This window comes from Chaetura pelagica, unplaced genomic scaffold, assembly GCF_000747805.2.
Source record: "Chaetura pelagica isolate M959 unplaced genomic scaffold, ChaPel_1.0 scaffold90, whole genome shotgun sequence".
NCBI classification, from domain to species: domain Eukaryota; kingdom Metazoa; phylum Chordata; class Aves; order Apodiformes; family Apodidae; genus Chaetura; species Chaetura pelagica.
The window spans coordinates 9,292,019-9,313,649 of NW_009953496.1; the positions used below are offsets into that span (position 1 = coordinate 9,292,019).

General features: G+C 38.3%; 1 protein-coding gene across 1 annotated transcript in view; it reads left to right on the forward strand.

Annotated features, from left to right (window-relative positions):
- Positions 1–21,631, forward strand: part of MBOAT2 (membrane bound O-acyltransferase domain containing 2) — a 95,243-nt gene that overhangs the window by 51,319 nt on the left and 22,293 nt on the right. The window contains exons 5-6 of the mRNA XM_009999240.1: positions 16,225–16,320; positions 18,881–18,936. Of these exons, the coding sequence (XP_009997542.1) occupies positions 16,225–16,320; positions 18,881–18,936 (152 nt within the window). The remainder of the gene's footprint in view (positions 1–16,224; positions 16,321–18,880; positions 18,937–21,631) is intronic.

A 21,631-nucleotide genomic window follows, 5' to 3' on the forward strand; every position in this document is an offset into this window, starting at 1 on the left:
TAGGGAAGCGTATTTCTTTGATTTTTGCAGCAGTCTTCTATTTGTATTATCTCTTTTCAGTCTGGAAAAGGCTTGAACAAGTCTGCTTAACGTCTCCTCAGGTTGTGTTTTCAAGGACTCTTTCCATTTTGTGTAGCTACTTTTGGAGTTCTTTCAGTTGTTCTGTTTCTTTTGCAGATGTGCTTTTCAAAGCAGATTCAGGTATTTCTAATGCCAAGCAAAGTAAAAAGCTTATTCTACGTCTTTTCCAATGCTGTGACTTTCCACAGATCCTTTTCTGCTACAATGCTACCTAATAGGTGGTTTCCATTACAGATTGGTATGGTTGATTTACAGCCAAAATTTTATTTTGCACACAAGTTAATTCAACTCTATCTGATGCTTTTAAGCCTTTCTTAATTTTATTTTTTCCAAGGTAATTTGGTCTTCTGATTGACTGAGTGTTGGCAGTTTTTTATAATTTAATGTCCACCTGCAGATTTAATTAGTGTACTTACTGTTACCAAAGTACTTAATAACAGTTTCCTGTTGTTCTGATATGTTTGAGTTAGTAAAACCATATCTGATACAATTTGGATATTGACACACAGTCTCCAGCAACTTGAATAATAGGATTAAGACAGAGTAACTGGCTATATACATACCTGTACCTCAGGCTGGCTGTGCTAATAGGATGGGTTTGATTATGGTAGTAATTAGATTTTGGGTGTGCATAGTGTGGCTCATACGTTAGTTTCAGTCATCTAACCAAGTCATTAGAACAAATACAGGCTGGAGGGGAGAATGAGTTTAGAACAGCCTTGAGGAGCCCTGAGGAGAGGGATGTGAAAGTGTTGGTTTCTGAGCAGCTCAACAGGAGCTGACAATGTGCACTTGCAGCCCAGGAAGCCAATCGTGTCCTGGGCTGCATTAGAAGAATAGTGACCAGCAGGTCAAGGAAAACTCAGATGATAAATTAAAGGCATTTGAGTTGGTTATCTCGAAAAGAAGTTAATTAGAAGGATCAGAAACTACCTAAAGCTGCACTGGAGAAATTGCACTTCCGTTGTAGGGCAGAGGGAAGAAGACTGGGCTTAGATCTGGGTTGGAAGGTGGATTTGATGTTTCTCTTGCTGCTGATAAAATTACTACCCTGTCCAAATGTACTATCTCTGTTCATAACACAAACATGGATTTTGATTTTCCAGGATGTTCCTGGGTCCAAGGCTGTAGGAAAATACTGAGAAGGGCTTCAATATCCTTACTAGAGAGAGAGGGAAGTTTGTAAATACTGGGCAGCAAAATCTAAAATGGGTTCCAGCTGTAAGGAATCGATAAATAAACCATTCATGAGGACAGGGTAAGCTTTCAAAGGGAGATGTTTATGTTCATCTTGCCTTGCTTCTGATAAAGCACAGCCACAGTATTTCCCAGTTATTACAAGAGGGATATAGCTGTTGTAACAGGGATATTAGAACAGATAGCCTGTTTAGTGAAATTTAATAATTTCACAATCAAGATTGGATGCTTTTGTGAAAGATTCTGAGAGTCAGAAAATATTTATCATTAGAAATTTACTCCTGTAATCATTTCTATTGATTCTAGTCTGAATGTTTTTGAACTATATTCCTGACATTATTTCTTATTATGCCCACCTGTTTTTTGCCTTTTTAGTAGGTCTCCTAATGGACCTCCTGTTATTTCACTATGGAAGTTATGTTTGTTTTCTAATCAGGTATTTTCTAATGTGAGCTACTGTGCCATCTGGTTCTCACAACTGCTTCTGATTTATCTGCTCCTGAGAAGGATACTGAGTTAAGTGAGCCATTGGTTTGATCTGTTATGTAAAACAGAAATTGCCTAAATACCACCAAAATAAATTGCAGTGAGCAAAATGCATCATGACTCATTTCTTCTGTTTAGGTGGATCTCTCGTGTGGAGGGAGAAATTACTTCTTCCTTTGAGAGCTTGCTTAGGCATTAAGGGACTGGGAAATCACTGAAGTGTGGTGAAAGGAGGGGCGCAGAGGGAGCTGCTGATGCCCATGGCTCCTCTAGAGGTTGCAAGGCTTTGGTGAGGGGCTAGGAGTGGATGGCCAGGCCTCAGAGGGAACAGGGAGAGCTTCTGAGGGACTAGGGGTAATTGAGCATAATCTGCCACCGTTGAAAAAATTGTAGAGTTGGCTGAAAGAACATGCCTGTCTGCCAAGGACACAATAAATGAGGGAAGGATGTGCTCTTTGTTCTGTCTGCCCTACTTGCTCTCAGATTTTTCTGTTTACATTTTAAGCTTCTAGTACTTGTTCTAGTAATGCATGTTTGTGTTGGTTTTGTATGTTGTGTGTCATAAACCCCCCTGCCCTCAAACTAAAAAGCCTTTATAATGCTTCTGAAAAGCTTTCTGTAAGGGGTGAGGCAGGGGGACGGTGTGGGGTAGAACCAGACGTAATTTTAAGACTGAGGCTAACTCTGGGTGCTTTGCATAACTCCTGTCCTTCTTTAACTGAGTGGTTTGGGGCATGCACATGTGGAGGGTTTTTAAATTATGTTTTCCCCACAGTACGTCATAGCTCTGATAGAACATATGGTTCTTAAAATAAATAATATTTTTTACTCCTTTCCTCTCAGATGCTCCCCTGTCACTTACCCAGTTATTTCTTTTCAAGTATCTGTAGAAATGTTTGGCATCTTTAATAAAAATGTGCATTTTTCTACCATCTCTGCCACCTATACTAAAAGTTGACATGACATTCTCACTTGTAGTTACAGGCTTTTGCAACTTAAAAATGTGTACTTGGGAATAAATAGCTTGTAGCTGGAGCAGTAAGAGAAATCTAAGATTTAACTGTAAGGCTCACAGTGCAATAGACTCTTCTATTTCTATTAATGGTTTAGGATTTTACAAGTTTGTATAGGAGACACATGTTTCTACTAGTATATACTGGGTTTTTAAAGCTTGATGCTTTTAGTACAATTCTGTAAATGCAGCAATATTTTATAACTTACTATATGGTGATGTATAGATACTGTACAAATGAAACTGTGCAAAAGTATGATTGCTTTTGGATTTATCTTACGTGGCAGTATCTTAGTTATGCTCCAGCATTTATAACTAGTGTAACTTCTTTCAGTCAGGTTTGCTTTGCCCTGCATCCTGTGGTGGTACTCTCATCTAATTCTCCTCTTTCACAAGTGCTAGGAAGGATTTTGATTATTTGAGGAAAATGAACCTGTTCTGGGACAAAAAAACCCTGTTGAACACTTACTATTTTATGCTTGGAATACAGCTATGTTAATATTTGATGGCAAACTTTAGTAGACAGTTGCTTATTTTCTTTGTCATAGAATCATAGAATCTTAGGGGCTGGAAGGGACCTCGAAAGGTCATCTAGTCCAACCCCCCTGCCAGAGCAGGGTCACCTAGAGTACATCACACAGGAACTCATCCAGGTGGGTCTTGAATGTCTCCAGTGAGGGAGACTCCACAACCTCCCTGGGCAGCCTGTTCCAGTGCTCTGTTACTCTTACAGTAAAAATTTTTTTTCGGATATTCACCTTGAACCTCCTATGCTCCAATTTACACCCATTACCCCTTGTCCTATCACTGGTCATCACTGAGAAAAGCCTAACTCCGTCCCCCTGACATTCACCCCTTACATATTTGTAAACATTGAGGTCACCCCTCATCAGTCTCCTTTTCTCCAAGCTAAAGAGACCCAGCTCCCTCAGCCTTTCCTCATAAGGGAGATGTTCCACTCCCCTAATCATCTTCGTAGCTCTGCGCTGGACTCTTTCAAGCAGTTCCCTGTCCTTCTTGAACTGAGGGGCCCAGAACTGGACACAATACTCCAGATGTGGCCTCACCAATGCAGAATAGAGGGGGAGGAGAACCTCTCTTGACCTACTAACCACACCCTTTCTAATGCACCCCAGGATGCCATTGGCCTTCTTGGCCACAAGGGCACATTGCTGGCTCATGGTCATCCTCCTGTCTACCAGGACCCCCAGGTCTCTTTCACCTACACTACTCTCCAGCAGTTCAGCCCCCAACCTGTACTGGGACATGGTGTTGTTCTTCCCCAAATGTAAAACTCTGCACTTCCCCTTGTTGAATTTCATCATGTTTCTCCCCGCCCAACTCTCCAACCTATCTAAGTCTCTCTGAATGGCAGCACAGCCTTCTGGTGTGTCAGCCACTCCTCCCAGCTTAGTGTCATCAGCAAACTTGCTGAGGGTACATTCTATACCCTCATCCAGGTCGTTGATGAAGATGTTGAACAACACCGGTCCCAGTACCGACCCCTGTGGGACTCCACTAGTCACACACCTCCAACCAGATTCTGCCCCATTGACTACAACTCTCTGACTCCTTCCTTTCAACCAGTTCCTAATCCACCTCACTTCCTGATCACCAAACCCATACCTGATCAACTTTTCTACAAGGATGCTGTGGGAGACGGTGTCAAATGCTTTACTGAAATCAAGATAAACCACATCTACCGCTCTACCATCATCTATCCACCTAGTAATTTCCTCATAGAAGGCTATGAGGTTAGTCAAACATGATTTACCCTTGATAAAACCATGCTGACTGCTCTTGATGACCCCCATGTCCTTGATGTGCCTGGAGATAGTGACAAGAACAAGTTGTTCCATCACCTTTCCAGGGATGGAGGTGAGGCTGACCGGTCTATAGTTACCCGGGTCCTCCTTCTTGCCCTTCTTGTAGACTGGAGTGACATTTGCTATCCTCCAGTCCTCAGGCACCTCACCTGTTGCCCATGACTTACTGAAGATGATGGAGAGTGGCCTAGCAATGACCTCCGCCAGCTCCCTCAGCACCCTTGGGTGCATTCCATCTGGACCCATTGATTTATGGATGTCCAGATTACTCAACTGATCCCTAACCCAATCCTCATCTACCATGTCAAACTCTTCCTCTATCTTGACTTCTTCTGGGGCTATATGAATCTGGGGCTCATAGGGAGACCCTGCAGGAGTGAAGACAGAGGCAAAGAAGGCATTCAGCACCTCTGCCTTCTTTATATCCTCTGTCACCAGGGCTCCCACCTCATTCCTCAATGGGCCAATATTGCCTCTACTGCTAGTTTTGCTAGCTATGTATTTGAAAAAGCCCTTTCTATTATCCTTAACCTGACTTGCAAGGTTAAGTTCCAAGGAGGCCTTAGCTTTCCTAATTGCCTCCCTACATCCTCTGACAACAGTCCTATATTCCTCCCACGTGACCAGCCCCTCCTTCCATGATCTGTAGATTTTCCTTTTCCACTTAAGTTTGCCCAGTAGTTCCTTCTTTAACCATGCAGGTCTCCTAGCACCCTTACTAGATTTCCTAACCATTGGGACACTCTGATCCTGTGCTTGCAAGAAGTGGTCCTTGAATGTTGACCAGCTATCTTGAGCTCCTTTATTTTCTAGCACCCTGTCCCATGGGATTTCCCTTAATAGATGATTGAGGAGACCAAAGTTTGCCCTGTGGAAGTCCAGGGTTCTGGTCCTGCTGGGTATTTTGTTCCTTCCACACAGGATATGTACTCATATAAAATCTGTTTTGTTGTGATTACATCAGCTCAGTTAAGATTTTATTAGCATTTAAATTCTATCACCATGCCTTACAAATTAGGTAGTTAATATTGTACAAACAAGGCAAACAAATAATTATCTTACTGTATTGCTTAATAATCTACCTGGTCTTCTGACATTTTTCAAAAAGAATTTTCAGCTTCAGTACAATACATTTTTTTTCTACTATGTTCTTGTTTGTTACACAGTTGTCAGGCTTTTCACTCTCAGTCTATCCTTCTTTCTCTCTTTCTTTACCTTTCTTCTTTTAGATTCTGTAGTATTGCTACATTAAAAGAGAAAGCAAGGAGACTTGCTATTAAGGGGAAGAAATTCAAAGTAGAGTGAAAAGTCATAGCAGTACTGTGAATAATTAGAATGCAATGATTCTTTGAAATATAAATATGTGTAATTTTGTAGGAGTGTAAAATGGTTTGGTTTTTTTGTCCCTTGTTTTTTCTTTCTGGGTTTCAGTGTTTAGGAGTAAGGTAGGACAGGTAACAGCTTCTGTTGTTCAAATTTAAAAAAATGGAAGAGAATATTTCAGATTATCCCATATTTTGTTTTATTTTTATTTTTCTATTATAACCACTTATTTATTTGTTTATTTGTTTTATCTAAATGTTGCATTTTAAAATGCTTTTAAATTCCCTCTTTCAGAGGTTTACCTTTTCTGAATTCACAGCTCAGCAAATCTGCAGGAATTCAAAACTGTTTCTCTACCACCACATTTGTTTTTATTATGTATGTCTTCAAAAAGAGGTTATTCTAAACATTACAGATTTACCTATGGATAAGAAATAAGTGTTTCTATTCATGGTTTAGAGATGGGGCAGTCAGAGGGATTGAAAGGGTCCATAAATTTATCTCCTGAATATTAAATGTTCGGTGGATTTAGTGGGAATCTGAATGCTTAAAGAACAGCTATATTAATAGGAACATTGGCATTTGTGGATCTTGATTTAAGTCACCAGCTCATAATAATACAATAAATTTGTGATGGGTCTTCCAGGCTGTCCGAGTTCAGTTCTCTTCCTGGATTGTTCTGCCTGTTAGTGCTGGCTCTTGAATGGTGTTACGGTGAAGTATCTAATGCACAGTGGGACCTTTGCCACCATAATAATATTAATCTACTTCTATGTGTATATTACATGTATTTCTTACTGTGAACAGAGTGGTATGAGCTATTTAATGCAAACAACTTTTTTGATCATTGCTGTAAGTTTGACAGACTTTCTCTAAGTGATTATATTTGGCTTCTGAGAGTCTCTATACAGCTTTTTACTGCATACTGTCTAGAATTATGATTAAAAGGAAATTTGAGCATATTTCCTAATTCAGGCTAGTACCAGTCACAAAAAATGCAAATGAAGACAAACTCTTCTCAATCTCTTTTTTTTTTTTTGTGGTTCAGATTTAAAGTTAATAAACATCTCTTAAGAATTCTTGTGTGACTTTCATGTTAGTAAAACAAATTAAAAAAAGGAATCTTTGAGCTGGCAAATTTATTGCAGATACCTTCCTTGTATGTGACTTGCCAGCCTCCAGGCAGTCCTGCTAGTATTTTGTTCATTGATAAGTCAGTGTTACAAAAGATTTGGGAGTGAAAAGTTAATTTTTTTGGACACCCTGTTTGTGATGAGAAAAACAACTGGTCTTAGCTTGCATAAAGAATGGCTCATTGTGTTTGGTCATATGCCTATTTGTGGAAAACAGAATAAACGAGTGGTATGAGGAAATTTCCAGATACTCAGTGAGTATGGAAAGTGCTTGAATGCTGGGAGAAAGAAGTTGATGAAGTAAGACTGATGATTTGTTTCTTTGAGAAAATTTTTAGTGACTTTTCTCAATTATTAAAATCCAATGACCTGCAAGTGAGTTTTAGGAAACATAAGAAAGAGAATATTTCAGGAAAGTAATGGAACACCTTGATGATATTTGATAGGCAAATGGCACTATTAGGTGTATATATAAGTGAATAATTAATTATTTTGATTTAGTGCCTCAAAGAATAATTGATTAATGATATGGCATTCTTTATTCTTAACATTGACACAAAACCTGCATTTATACAGAAATGTAGCCTCTTCCACTAACATGTCTTGTGATTAAATCTACCCGAAAGTTTCTGCTAGTTGGCTTTATACAATATGATGTCAGGGGCAGGTCGTATGACCTTTTAGCTGGAATAAACAGAGCAATTCTGATTTTTTAATATTTTTTTTTTAGTTAATTTTGAGATAATTTCATTGCTCTAGGCATTTGCAGGAAAGATTTTGAAAGGCATTAGCAGATCACAAACACAAGTGGTTTTCCACATCTTTACTGAAGAACAGTGAGATTACAAAGAAAAGTGCAAGCAGTTCAGTTGCTGGTGTAGGCTGAACATGCAGTGAAGTTTTAATGTGTATGGGGATAGGATCAAGACAGTATTCAAGTAAATAAAACCTAAAAAACCAGGTATATTTATATAATTATAAATAAGTAGGATATATAAATATATACTCTGAGAATACAGTTATGTCCAACTTAGAGATCATAAATGTAGCTTTGAGTAATTATTATTTGCCTAGGGTTACTGTGTAACACTTCTGTGAGTGATGACTTGGAATGCTGTTGAGAAGTTAATTTACTTTTTTTTGGTTTCCCATCGTTAACTGGAAGAAGGAAAATGTTTCAAAAATAAATGGAAGGTTTTTTTCATAATGGGTTCCTTGTGTACTTGCATGCAACAGTCTACAGGTACTATTTCTTCCCAACCATCAAGATGAAGTATTTCTTTGTGAGCGTGCAGTAAGTCTACGGTTGTGCCACAAATAACCATTATGCATAGAGGTTACTTTTGCTGAGGCTTGATTTCTTGCCATGGCATTTCTATTGCATATCACTCTTTTGTGGAGTATCTCAAATACACCCCTGGAAATAGTCAATAGCGTTTCTGTCAGGTGGGAGTAAAGAAATCTGCATTAAAATAGAGATTGCCATCCTGTATTAAGGAGTAACCTGTGTCAGGCTTCACCATAGAGCACAGAAAATGGAGCTACTGACAGGTTTTCTTTAGTCTGGGAGCAGGAGACAGCTGACTTAGATCTCCCCATGTGATTCTGCAGGAATATATGACAAATACTGTGGTAGTGGTAAACTTGATGCATCATGTGAATGTTATGTACATTGCCATGCATTGATTAAAGGATGTAGAAGATAAGGAATTGTTGGGTGATTGTGATGCTTTAACTTTGCTTGGGCATGGGGATGGGGGGTGGGGGGGGAGTGGGAGAGAAAATTGGACAGAAATTAAACAAGTCATCTGAAGGGATGGGTCTTTTCAGGTTATAGGAATCTCAAGCATTGGGGCAAAGCAGGCATTTCATTTAAGCTATGTTTTAAGTAAATCAGATTTCTCAGAAAAGCTTTTATTCCAGATGCTGTGCTGCTTGAGATGTGTGCCTGATTGCAAAACAATGTAAATAGCTTGGGAGGGAAGAGGGCTGCAGCTCTGATGTAGGTCAGACCAGCTGCAGGGCTTGCAGTTGAGGCAGTGGCCAGCTGAAATCTAAGAATGGTCTGATTCCTTTCTGAAGGCAAAGCAAGAACTAGGGAGGGAAATAGAGTACCCTCATCTCCTCTGATAAGTACCTCCTGTAAAAGAGGGCATTTTGTTTTGAAAAATGGTTTAAATGGAGATGCAGCTGTCTTCCAGATGTTTTGGGATGGTAACACAAACTTCTGACTTCTCCTTTGATACTGGAATAATTAAAATATTCCAGTCCTGTAACTAAGCTTGATTGCTGTGGACTTTCAGTTTGCATATTCCACCTTGCAGGGATTTGGGTTGTTTATTAATCTTCCAGCAGCCCCATGTGCTGATTCTAGCTGCATAACGACCTTCTCAGCAAATCACATCCCGTATGTTTCCCAGCTGCTGCCATCCTTAACACATGCAGAAAATACCTCCTGGCTGGCTGAACACTAACTCCAACTGGCATCACCTCGTGGCTCAGCAACCCCCCCTCTCTCCTGGCAGCGTTGCAATCGTGCTCTTTTTCTGTCTCAGGTGTTGTGTCTCCAGGCAAGGATGTGGGAGGTCTCACCAGACCAGAAGGGGCTGAGACTGCTGGGAAATCTGTTCTGTTCTGCAGTCAGGAAAGAGCAACAGCTGCAGCACGTGAGGATGTGCATGGTGTACAATGGGGGTGTGTAGCTAGGGCGGGGTGGTGAGTGGGTGAGTGAAATAACAGCTCACTTGTATATATCCATGATACATGCCAAAAGTCGAGTTTATGACAGCATTGGGTTTAATGGTCAACCTCACTGTGTTTTTTGTCAGAAGATAAAGTGTTCTGTTCTTTTATGAAGCTTTATGGTCCATAGAAACAAAATTTAGTCTTGCAAAATACAAGCAGTTCTTGGTTACAGTTGCTAAACCGTTCGGGCTGGTAGGGCTGTACTAATAGTGCTTTCAGGAGTCCTATTATTACCAGGGTTCTGTAATAACATCTTTATTTCCTTTAAAATATTCCACAGAAGTTGTGTTGCTGCCTAGAACCTTTCAGGACACCATTTTCTGTCAGTGTGCTTTATGGGTTTTTGCTAGTTTGTAAAAGTGAAGATACTAGGTTACTTATGGATTACAGAAAAGGAAGAGGAAGGATAAAATCACTTGCATGCCGTGATGCTGAAATGTCATGTAGCCCGGCAAATATTCCATAGAGAGATGGGTGAACAGATGAAAATTCACAGTCCCAGCATAAAATTGTTTGTGGAACTTAGCAGCATTTAATTTCTGAGCTACAAGTCCTCATCTTTGTCAGAAGATATGTCAAGAATATCCTTTTTTCATCTGGGCTTTGTAAGGAATCTGTAAGACAGATTCCAGAATCTGAGAGTTCTGCCCTTGGGTATTTTGTATTGTGAAGCTGTTGGGCTTTCTTCTTTGTGTGTTTTAAGTGCCATCCACTGTTGTCAGCTTTTAAAAATATAGATGTCAAATCTAGTGCTCTTATTTACATTGTTTACTGTTACACTTCCAAGCAATTGCAGAAATAAGAGTTGATATGACACATTGTTTTTTCATATGAAAAAGGACTTAGGTGACCTTTCATGTCTCATCTAAGTTTAACATGGAGATTTTAGACAGGGCCAACTTCAGCACTCAACACTGAGTCTGATGAGGGATAAAATCAATTTTTCTATTCCCACCCTTCCTGTTTCCATATTCCTTTGGAGACTTGCAGAAAGAATGATGTTTCCTTCACCCAGGGAAGAAATGAAAGTGCCCTGCCCCCCTTTAGTTGTAGACTTGTTTCTTCTTCGTATGAGAGCCTGAAGCTGGTGTTTGTTCCTTGTTGTTCCTCATTTGGAGAGTGGGGTGAGAGGTCAGAAAGCAAGAGAAAGCAAGAAACTTAGGGGGCGTGTGGAAAATGCCAAGTTATTAATATGCAATTTTAACAAGAATATCTGTGTTGCATTTGTCAAATATTAATTTTGCATTTGGAATATGATGTGTAGCTATAAATGGAACAATCATTTAACTTAGCTTGATTAAAAACTTAGTTTATCAAGCTAATGTTTTGCCATTATGTATCAAAACATCAGAATGCAAGTGATAATGTCGACAGTGAATCTGTAGTAAGCAAAACTATCAAAACCATCACAAATCGTTCTGGCTTTGTGTGCCTGGTTGTATGCAGGAAACCAGTGGCCTGGGATAGCTTTTTTTTTTGCTTTTTTTTTTTTTTCCTTTTCCTCCCCTTTTTTATTTTCTTCTTTTCTCTTTTTTTTCCTCTTTTTTTTCTCTTCTTTTTTTTTTTTTTTTTCCTTCTGTGGAGATGTACTCATAGTCTTTTTTTTTTTTAAGTGGATTTTGGGTCTCTGCTTGAAGTAATCAGAAGGGACAGACTAGTGTGTAGATCAGAAGGCTTCCAATTTCCTCTAAAGGACTAATATTGCTCACATTTTAGGGTAGTTTCTTGAAATACAGAGAGGATCTCGACTTGGTTAGGGCCATATACTTTGAGTTTGTAACTGGTTATGTCCTAAAACTGATCTGTTTTCTAAGTAATACCAATGACGTATGACAATAGTGCATCCACAGTTCTAACAAGTATTGTATAGATAGGAATCTCGTAGTGTAACAAGCAGGAGGTTGTGGCAAGCTAGCTTACCTTGTGAGTATTAGACAGTCAAAACTAAGCTGATTCTAAGAAATATTTGTATTGACTCATACTTGATGATTACAGAATTAGATAGTTATCTTTGGCACTTGGAACCTTTTTGCTTGACTTACATTTTTCCCCCTGAAGTTTTGCAAACAAATACTGTATGTTCTAACTGCATAGAGCTGAATTTCTCTATGTGAACAAGTAGAAGTAATTATGCTCATGAGAATTAAAACAAGTAATGTATCTGCATTTTGTTAAGAATTCAGTTCTGTCCCTAGAGGCAATAATTTAATTTTTTTAGGGTTTTTATGTTGGCACAAGCACTAGGAAAAACAAACAAGCCAACCCAGGCATCAGCTTTCAGTACAGAGCATGTGAAAACTTGAATGCTGTTCTGTCACCTTTTCTAAAATCAAAGCAGTTTAATGTTTAAAATGATATTATTTCTTAGCATAATAAAAGGAGTGGGTTTTGACTGGACATGGAACTTTTATTTCAAGACTGACTCCATAGTGCATGCCAGCTAGCTGGTGAAAAAGTGCCCTGTGTTTCTGCTTTATTTAACTTTATTCCAGCAAAATAGCATACTGTGCTGTTGTCCTTCCACTGCATGGAAAGAGCCTAAAATAACAGAAGCTCAGAGTATGCCTTTGTCAAGGTTGCAGTTCTATTTTTACTGCATTTTGTACAAACAGAAATACATATGGTAGGTACTTGACCAAATATTTTATAAATAAAGTGCTGAGTCCCCCAAAAGTGTAAAATCAAACAAAAATGCAACTCTCATCCCTGTTTATGCAAATAAAATCAGTTAATGTATGTTATGGTTAGCCTAGGCCTGTCTGCAGACTGAGTTGCCTCTCAGTGGATACAAAGCTCTAGAGCTAACCTATGAGTGTTCTTTTTCTTCCTTATCCAGCAACCCAACATTTCTGAGGGACACAAGTAAAAGCTGGGGGTTCTACTGTTAAACCACATAATATAAAGCTGTGGAAGATTTCTACAAGCAGGTTCTGCTGGCTTAATCCATACTGTCTAATTTGTACATAGTTATGCTGAAAATGTAGAAATTTAACAGCCCTTTCTCAAGTGTATTTGGAAGAACAGAGGGTGGTAAAGATAAGAGTGTGCTTTGGAGCAAAAAGGTGGTATAGGAGTAGTGTTCTCAGGGTTATTAAATACGTGAGTGCCATGTTTGAATCCAGGTCTTTAATGTGCTGATGGTTTGAGTCTGGGAGAACATTGGGAACTGGCTTCTATGCTTCTGCTCATCTGCTTTCATGCTTGTCTGGGTTTTAGCTGGTGCTTTGGGAAGGAACCCATTGCTGGATCCTGGCTTATAGATGGACACTTCACCTGACTTAGTTCTGCCACTGGTCCTGTCTTTATGTCCTTCTTTGTTATAGATGACATGGTGGGCAAGATAGTAGGTGTATCACATGGAATTAATTTCTAAGGCAAAACTGGATAGAAAGGCTTTCCCTGTAGGGGAAAAAAAAATAATAACTAAACTGTACAAACAAAACCAGACTACTTTGCCTTGAAGTAGAGAAGCAGCACTGGTGTGAATGTTCTGCTGGCTCTGCTAAACACTTACAAGGACGATAAAAACAGAGGGGGTAGTACAGGGATGGATGGCATTGATGAGGTTCTCTGTGTTAGCAGAAATGGTGCTTCAGAGGTCTATTTAATGCAGCTACTTCATTTCAGCAGTAGAAAGTGTGAATAAAAATGTGTATCAAATTTCATAAGGGTGTTCGGAAATGAAAAGAAGGTTCATGTAATGTGAAAGACCTGAAACCTGTATATCTGTGTGTTTGTATATATCTATATACATAGAGAGATAAAGAATCTTTTTGGCTTTTTATACATGCAGGTAAAAATGCCCTAACATTTATGTTGATTAATGTTACTTGACAAAAAATGCTTGGATAGGCTTCCCAGGGAGATGATGGAGGCACCATCCCTGGAGATGTTAAAAAAAGGGGCAGACATGGTGTTCCATAAAATGGTTCAGTGGTTAGGGGTTGTAGGGTGGATGGTTGGACTTGATGATCTTGAAGGTCTTTTCCAACCTTGACAACTATATGATTCTTATTATTCTATGAAGAAATAATGATATAGGGTAGTTCTTGTGTTTTCCTCATCAGTTAAAAAAATTGAAGTCTTCCAAGCTGTGTGTAACTTGGTGCCTTTTGGCTGACGTATTTTGAAGATAGTTAAAATTCATAATTGTGTTTGATGAATGCACCATAGCAAGCTTCACTGCTCTGGCAGCTTTTGTTTTATATTGTAAAATGGAATCTGAAATCTCAGCAAGAAGTTTAAGGTGTTTGTTTGATTTTTTTTTTCTTCCATTTGTGGACTGTAACGGCAGCATAGATATTAACTGAACATTGCAATAAATAGCACCATGTCAGCCATGATGACTAAAATCTACTTCAAAGCATATTTGGAAGTACTCAAGTGGCTGGCATGTTGGTCAGCAGATACCAAAACCAGAGAAATGTATAAATATGAAGGTAATAAAGGATGTGCTAATTTTGTTGCTGTTCTTTCTAACTAGACTTCTTACTAAAGTTTGGTTTTAATTTTGAAGAGGTTATTGGCAGGGTTGCATGTGCTGCATCTAGTAGATGTTTCTGGCTTTCCTCAAGGCAATGTGCCAGTAGGGCTCTTGCTCAAGTGTTGTAGCAAATGATGTTTTCTCCTTGAAAGAGTTGGGAAAGCTTTGTCCTTCCCCTGTGCCTTCTTTACTGCAAGGGCACATTGCTGGCTTATGTTCAGCTAGGTGTCCACCAGGACACGCGGGTCTTTTTGCCAAGTTACTTTCCAGCTGGGTGGCTACCGGTATATAATGGTGCGTGGAGTTGTTCCCCAGGTGCAGAACTTTGCAGTTCCTCTTGTGGTTCATGTCAGGCCGTTTCTTCAACCTGCTGAGGTCCCTGTGGGTGGTAGCAAGAACTTCTGGCATACCAGCCACTCCTCCTAACAGACTTCATACACTACACTCTACCCCATCATCTAGATGACTAAGGAATATGTTAAAGAGAATCGGACCCAGTATTGATCTCTGGGGTACACTGCTAGTTCCTGGCCTCCACCTCAACTTTGTGCCACTGATCACCACCTTCCGGGCGTGGCTGTTCAGCCAGTTTTCAGTCCAGTTGACTGTGTGTTCATCCAGCCCACATGTATCAGCTTCTTTATGAGGCTGTTTGGCATCAAAAGTTTTTCTGAAGTCAGGCAGACAATATCTTCTGCTGTCTCTTCATCTACTAGGCCAGTCATTTAATTGTAGAAAGTTAACTTGTAGAAGTTAGAAGGTACTTAAGTCATAGGAACCTGCAAGAGAAGAAGTAACCTTTGGACTGTCCTATGCATTTCACTGTTCCAGACTCAGGTAACCTGGCTGCCTCAATCTGTGTTCCTAAAGTCAGGACATCTGTAGAAGTACTGAGCACTTGTGTGTGTATGACTGAAATTTACTGGTGATGTCCTTTCTGTAAACTTTAAAAAAGACATTTTTGTCCAAGAATTGGCCTTGCATCTCCTCTTTTGGGTATTCAGATCAATGTAATCTCTTTATTTCTCAATTTCCTCATATGTGTCGAGCTGGGGTAACATTGACTATCACTACAATTCATCTTAGAGGAATGCAATTTTTATGAAACACTTGAATGCGCAAAGAATGTCTGAGGAGGCTCTCATGGGGAAATTCCATGTAACCAGCCTTCTTGACAGCAAAGAATAATCTTGCAGATTTTGAGGTGAATTGACAAATCAATTCTCGTTAGTATATTGTTGTATATCTTTAAAAAAAAAATTAAAAAAATTTAAAAAACACCCAACCCTGATCTGAAAAAATGATAGGTGAAATTTAAATTTATAATACTTCTGTAAGGTGGTTCTTGTTTTTCTTACATTTGTGGAAGATCAGCTTTAGCAGGAGGCATAAAGACCTTTTTCACTCATATGTTTTAATGTGTGTATTTGAAAAGTAATTGCTTTTTCCAGTTGCTTTGAAAACTGCAGTAGTGGGATTTGTGATGTTAAATTTTGCATGTATAGAAATCTATTCCAGGAAAATTATGTTTGATGTATAATTTGCAAAATTTCTGTGCTTATATAGGCAAAAGGTTACTTTGAAATGAGGAAAAAAAAAAGCACTGAACAGATTGATTTCCTCTTTATAGCACTTCCAGTTTTTACAGTGGCGCTTGAAATGATAAATCCTGTGCTTTTTTACATGAGCAAGGATTTTGGCTAAAGACAATAGAATTTTTAAGTTTGTACTGCACAATTTAAAAAAAAAAATAAAAATCTATATGCTTGCATAGGATAAATATTACCAGTCAGAATGAAGGTGTAATTGCACAGGCCAGTTATACAATATTTACTAGAAGTAACTGGAGACTAAACTCTACTTAAAAGGTAGTTTGTTCAATAGAGAAATGCTTATGATTTTTAATTCAAAAGCTTTCTTTTTTCATTTGCTTTCCAGGTATTGCTTTGTTTTTGCTTTGGGATACCTCACTGTGTGCCAAATTACTAGAGTTTATATCTTTGATTATGGACAGTATTCCGCTGATTTTTCTGGGTAAGGAAAAAAATAATTTTTCCATCTTGTCTTCCTAAATACTGTGTCTGTTCCTTTTTTGTTTTGTTTTCCCCCCACAAGTTCTGTGTGTTAGCCTTTTAAATTTGGGGAGAAAGTTTCTTGTGTTTGTGCATGTTAGCACACATACAAAGTGTATATCTACCTATGCTTTAATTGTGCAAATTCACAACTTTGGGAACAGTTGTCTATTAGAACCACAGATGTGTTATCTGATATCCCTGGTTCCTTTCTGAAGTATATGAAGGATTCAGTAGCTGTGGGAATTTTTTGCTTTTGCTTTTTTCTCTGTTACTATCCATGAAACATGATCAAACTTAAATTTTATCTGATATGCTTGCATGCCTCGCACAGTCTGACGGCACTTTGTGAGGAAAATTTGAATGTTTTATGGAATTTAGCTTTTATCTTCTTTCTTTTTTGGTTTTATGTTAGATGTTCCAGAAGGGGAAAGCTAAGGAGAGAGGCTCTGTTGGTTTGGTGTTAGCTCAAATATTCCTGCTAGGTCTAAACATGTCCAAAGATTGATGAGATTTGTGTTCTGGATAGAACGGAGCAGAAGCCTAAATCCGATTCTGTGATTGTACATTTGAACTGCCTGATTTAAACCATCCTTTCATGCACCTGTTTGGGAGCTTGATGTGTGCATATCACGTTAAATCTCACATTTACTGCCTTGGTTGGACTTGATGATCTTAAAGGTCTTTTCCAGACAAAACTAATCTATGGTCTGCTCCCTTAGGTCTGAGACAGAGATTACTTCCAAAACAGGAGGAGAAATAAAATGAACCAAAGGGGCTATTTTCTGCCATTTTTTTATAGTTCCAGGAGAAGACTGTAAGCTCAAGGGGAAAAAAAAATAACTGCCTAACCAGCTGTTGAACCGTAGCACCAACAAGCTCTTGCAAAGCTGTTGGCATGGATTCACATAGTGGTTAGCCACAAAAGAGCTTTCAATGTCTGTTTATCTAGATACTTCTCCTAGCACACCATGCCTATCTCAGGTGCCTGATCCCAGAGTATCTGAAATGAGGAAATCAGTGCACTGGCAGTGGAGAAAGCTGAGGAGACCTTATGCTAGAGGTGCAATTGCTTATTCAGAGCTATGTGTTCCTGGCTTCATTACTAACAGATCCCAGCTGCCAGTGAACTTTCCATGGCTTCCTCTGCTTCTCTGCCAGCACCTAAAAGGGGTGCTTAAAATCCTGGTTCACAGCTTCACTGTTCCAGGAAGGACTTTTCCTCTTTTACTCTCTAGATTGTTGCACCTCAGCCAAATCTCAGAACATACTGAATAGCCACTTGAGAAGAAAATAAAAAATTATTTATTTTTTTTTTAAATCAGAGTTTGCTGTGATAACAATGTCAGATGTATCAGCTAGAATTAATGTGAGCTCTGACTGAGCTCCTCCTGGGCTCCATCCTTTCACCAGGCAGGTTCCATTCTGTCACATATCCACCTAAATCCTATTATGTTGAGAATCAATTGAGTATTTCTGCCAGCACCAGGCAGGTCTACAGCATAAATGCTAGAAAGAGATATGAGGGATTTTCCAGACTGTCTGTTCTTCTGATTTTTCTTGCTGACCCTTGTCTGTCACTCTAGTCTTAACATCAGGATTTTGGGGCACTAATAATATAGTAGAAAACAACTTTTTCACAGATTGCATTTTGAGGACTGGGAATATTGAGTGATTTGAAATAACTACAACCAAAAAAAAATAATAAAATTGTCAGACTGAGCCATCTGGCAAAATACTGATGAAGTCCTGTCAGTGAAGGAGGACTTCATTGCTCTTGGATTTGTGTTTCTGTGCAAATTTGAATATGTTGTAAAAAGGCCAAGTGCATTTGAAAGGCTTGAAAAAAGCTATGGCCCCATCCTACACTATTAAAAACAGAAGGAGTTTGTGTTTTTTGTTTTGTTTTGTTTTTTTTGTTGTGTGATGTTTGTTTGGTGTTTTTTGTTTGATTTATGGTTGTTGTTTGTTTTTTTGGTTGTGTGGTTTTTATTTGTTAATTGGTTTTTGTTTTTCTTTGTTTCTAGCTCAGACACAGTCCCTGATATATTTTTGAGATCTGATTTTGAAGTTAAATTTCCAAATTTTGGTAGCCTGTCTGATGCTCTCCCCCATTCCCTAATCCCCCAGTCAGGGGGTTAGCAGTGCTGGGATTTACATCAGTCAAAAACTCTTAGATGCTACAAAGATGATGTAATTTCTCAGTATAAAGCTGACTTCCTTAGCTAAGAAAGAATATCTTTTGAACAGTGTAAGATCTGCTCAAGTGTACCAAATTCAAACCAAACTGGACTCTGTGGGAGCCAGAATAATTAGGCTGGGTTTTGTTTTGCCAGATGTGTTTACTTGAAACAAATAATAATGCAAGATGGAAAAATTAAGCATAGGACCAGGTGTTAGCAGAAGCAGTGGAAGTGGTCTGCATATCTAAATATAGTACTGTTCAACTGATATATTTTAATGTGAAAAAAATCTTGAACTTTTTTTGAAATTATTCTTTCTTCCTCCTTTTTTTGTTACAGTCCAATGATGATAATTACACAGAAGATCACTAGTTTGGCGTTTGAGATTCATGATGGTAAGATTTCTTTAAACTGTGTTTAATTTTTCATATAAAATAAATTAAAGGATATTTTAGTCCAGTTTGTGTTTTAGGTCAAAATATATTTTTATGTTGCAATTGATTCTTTTGATGCTTACTTACTAATGGAAGTACCAAGAAATGTTGCTCAGACAGTATAAAAGCTCTGAAAATGCTTATGTTGTGCAGAAGATACTCCCTATCAGAAGATCAGTGATACTTCTGGGGCCAGTGACCAAAGACCACTGCCATGTTTTGGGGCTGGAATATTGATCCTGAGAGTAAGCTAAATAATTTCCAAATTCAGAAATCACTGTTACTGACAGGTTGGTAGAAAAAGGGCATATAACTTCAGTTTTTGAGCTCCTCTGGTTTTAAAATGCCATTAATATCTCCTTAATTTGTGCCATGTATGCTGATTTTTATTGAACCTTTGTATATGTTTCATTTTGTTTAGTATCATAATTACACTTGCCAGCATGTCAGTGTGAACAGGGAGAATATGTAATTATGATCCTGTCTTTTGTCAGATTTATCCATCATTTAAGTGGGCCCTAGTTGTGACAAAAATGAACCCTAATGTTGGCTTTTTTGGGTAGGGCATCTGGATTTTTAGGTACATTAAAATTAAAAGGAGTAATTTTCATTTCAATGTTTGAAAGTATCATCCAATAAACCTAGCGAATTAGCTTATATCAGTTGGAGCTACATCTGTCAGTTGAAGGTTTGGGAGTGCAACGCCAGACACCTGGATCAAGTCACCTGTTTTTCTGAAATTTCTTTAGCAACATTCCGTATCAGGTTTAACATGTTTTTGCCTCATGTGTGTCCTGTATGGTGTAGATTTTTTTCCCCATCAAATTTAAAACTAGCAAATTTTGGAGAAGGAAAGGTGTGTTGCAGTTCTTCTGGAAGGAAGGGGCTTGTCTACAGGTGCAGTTTAGAAGGACTATAAAATGGAAGATTATACTTGCAGGATAGATTTCTAAGAGATGGTGGGAAGTAGAGAAGCTTTTGCAATTATATTTATAGGTACTAAATGTTAAGCAGGGGAGAGGAACAGAAATACTGTCACTGCTTAACTCTGTATCTTACGGTAAGTTCATATGGCATTCTCTCTTTTTTTGCTTATAACCTACTCATACTCACAGAGCTTCACTCATTTTACTGCAGTTCTGCTTGAGATTTCAGATCTTTCCTGCAACGATCCATATCCATACCTAACCTCAGTAGTCTGTATGTGCTTTGGCAGCTTGCACTTAATGAATCTTAAACAAAGAGTTGCTTCAAATGTTTATATTCATAACTCATTGGAATTCTGGATCTCACAATATTTTTGACTCTCCAAGAGATTCAGCCAGCAAAACCAGGGAATGTTAGACTTGATACTTTATATTTAAAAGGAAAAAAAAACAAACTCACAGCTTCTTCCAACCCTGTTTTTATATATTTTCTCTAATTCAAACATAATTAAATTAGAATGATAAATAAAAATTTAAAGGAAAAAGTTAATTTTTAAGTGCAATATACATCTACTAAACATGAAATCTAATTCTTCCAAATTACTTCTTCATATTACTGTCTTGCACTTGTCTGTTAAAAATGTATGACTAGATACAGGTAGGAAGCCAGAATCATAACACTCTTAGAATCGCTTAAGCTGGGAAAGACCTTTTCTTCTTTTCAGTCAGCTGCTTCTAGTTTTCCAGGGGCTTCTCACATGCTTTCTGAACACACACAAAATAATAATAATAAAAACATACCGAAAAAAATCCCTAAAACCCAACAAACCTCTTTATTCCTGTGTGTACCCTTCTCACATCTCTTATGTCTTGAGTTTCAGCTCTGCAGTTGCTAATTTTTAAAAGTGCTTTTCCTGGAATGCTGCCTGCTTTTTTCCCCTAGTTATTACTTCCTCTTATGTATCTGGTGCTTTCAATTTTTAAAAGCAATAGACATTGATGCTGCTCTGGCAAGGCACTGCATTTACTGAGAGAAGTTAAAGGAAATAAAGAATACAGTCAATACGAAACTAAAAAGCTTTTTAATTTATTTTACCTTTGCCTTTTAGTGTGAATGATATATTGGCAAAATACAGTGAAGGGCTAGTCTTGCACCAGTATTTTACTTTGCTCCAACTGCAGGCTGTTAGGACAATGACTGGATTATTTTATCCTGTTTTTCCTCATATTACTGTTGTACTAATTACAAAGCTGTAAGATTTCCAAATAGGCTGTTAGACCCTATTTTCCCTTACAAAATAATGAAAATATAGTCTCTAGCCAGTACAGCCCCTGCGAGGAGATTTCATTGGATAGATTTAACACATGGAAAATGGGAAGGAGATGAGGAAAAAGAAACAAAGGCTTTATTATTTGCCTTTTGCTACTTGCCTCATTAGACTGTGTTACTACACTGTATGCTTGAAAGGTTTTTCAGGCAATGCTTTCCCTTTCCTTTCCTTTTCCAGATTTGAAGGTAAATTTCATGTTGGTTTGCTCTTTATTTTCAGTTAACTAGATTCTTTGCCTTTTGGCAAGTAGTTTCCATGTTCAGCAGAAAGACTATCTTTCTAAAAGGCTTGCATACCACTCTAGTATCAGTCTCCTCTGGCTTAAGGGGGTGAAATATGGATGTACTGAGGTGTTGAATGGCTTATGTATTGCTGTACATTAGATATGATGTTTCAGAT